The sequence below is a fragment of the Aptenodytes forsteri genome, unplaced genomic scaffold, assembly GCF_000699145.1.
Source record: "Aptenodytes forsteri isolate BGI_AS27 unplaced genomic scaffold, ASM69914v1 Scaffold26, whole genome shotgun sequence".
NCBI lineage: Eukaryota > Metazoa > Chordata > Aves > Sphenisciformes > Spheniscidae > Aptenodytes > Aptenodytes forsteri.
Window position 1 is genome coordinate 1,473,986 of NW_008794125.1, and position 855 is coordinate 1,474,840.

General features: G+C 70.3%; 1 protein-coding gene across 1 annotated transcript in view; it reads right to left on the reverse strand.

Annotated features, from left to right (window-relative positions):
- Positions 1 to 354: 354 nt before the first annotated feature.
- METRN (meteorin, glial cell differentiation regulator) overlaps positions 355 to 855 on the reverse strand; it is a 932-nt gene continuing 431 nt past the window's right edge. The window contains exon 2 of the mRNA XM_009278400.1: positions 355 to 662. Coding sequence (XP_009276675.1) covers positions 355 to 662 — 308 coding nt within the window. The remainder of the gene's footprint in view (positions 663 to 855) is intronic.

An 855-nucleotide genomic window follows, 5' to 3' on the forward strand; every position in this document is an offset into this window, starting at 1 on the left:
CAGCATCCCCTGAGCATGCAGCACCCCGAGCCCACAGCACCCCGGTCCCCAGGGAGCCCCCAACCCATTGCCCCATGCCGCTGCACCCCTCGCTTGGGCAGGTCCCCGGGGACCACAGGCAAGTGCACCCTGGGAAAATCCCTTCCCTTCCGGCAGGATTTTCCCGGGACTCCCCCAGCCCGGCGGCGAGTGCTGCCGGAGCCCGGCTGCGCGGCGAGGACCGAAGTGCCGCGCTCCCTCCGGGTACCATCCCTGCTGGCACGCTGCCCCTGCGTCCCCCCGTGGATGCTCTCGCTGCCTGCAGGACCCCAGCCCCCCAGCACCCACGGGGCTGGGCAGCCCTCCCCGAGCCGCTCAGTCCACAGGGAATTTGCAGGGGTTCTGGCGCGTGCGCCGCGCCCCCTCGTAGATGCGCTGGAAGTCCCTATAGCGGGGTGCGCAGCTCAGCCAGGCTTCGCCAAAATGCAGCCACCCCGTGAAGAGGAAGGTGCCAGGGCCTGGCTTGACCCCGCAGCGTAGCGGGGTGCGGATGCTGCCCGCCAGCCGCCCCCCCACCTGGAAGAGGGGGAACTTTTGGCGATGGATGCGGGCGGCGCTCACCCCGATGACGGATTCCTGCAGCTCCGCGTCGTTGGAGACGCTCCGGATGCTGCCGCGGATCACTGGGGGAGGAAGGCAGGGAGGGGTGTCAGCGAGACCCTGTCCCCATCCCCTTGTCCCCGTCCCTATCCCCCTCCCCGTCCCCATCCCTGTCCCTTGTCCCCACCCCCATCCTCATCCCCGTCCCACAGCAGCCTCTGGGACACTGATGACCGCAGCCCAAGCCAGGCCAGCCCGGGAAAGGGAGGCCAGGGC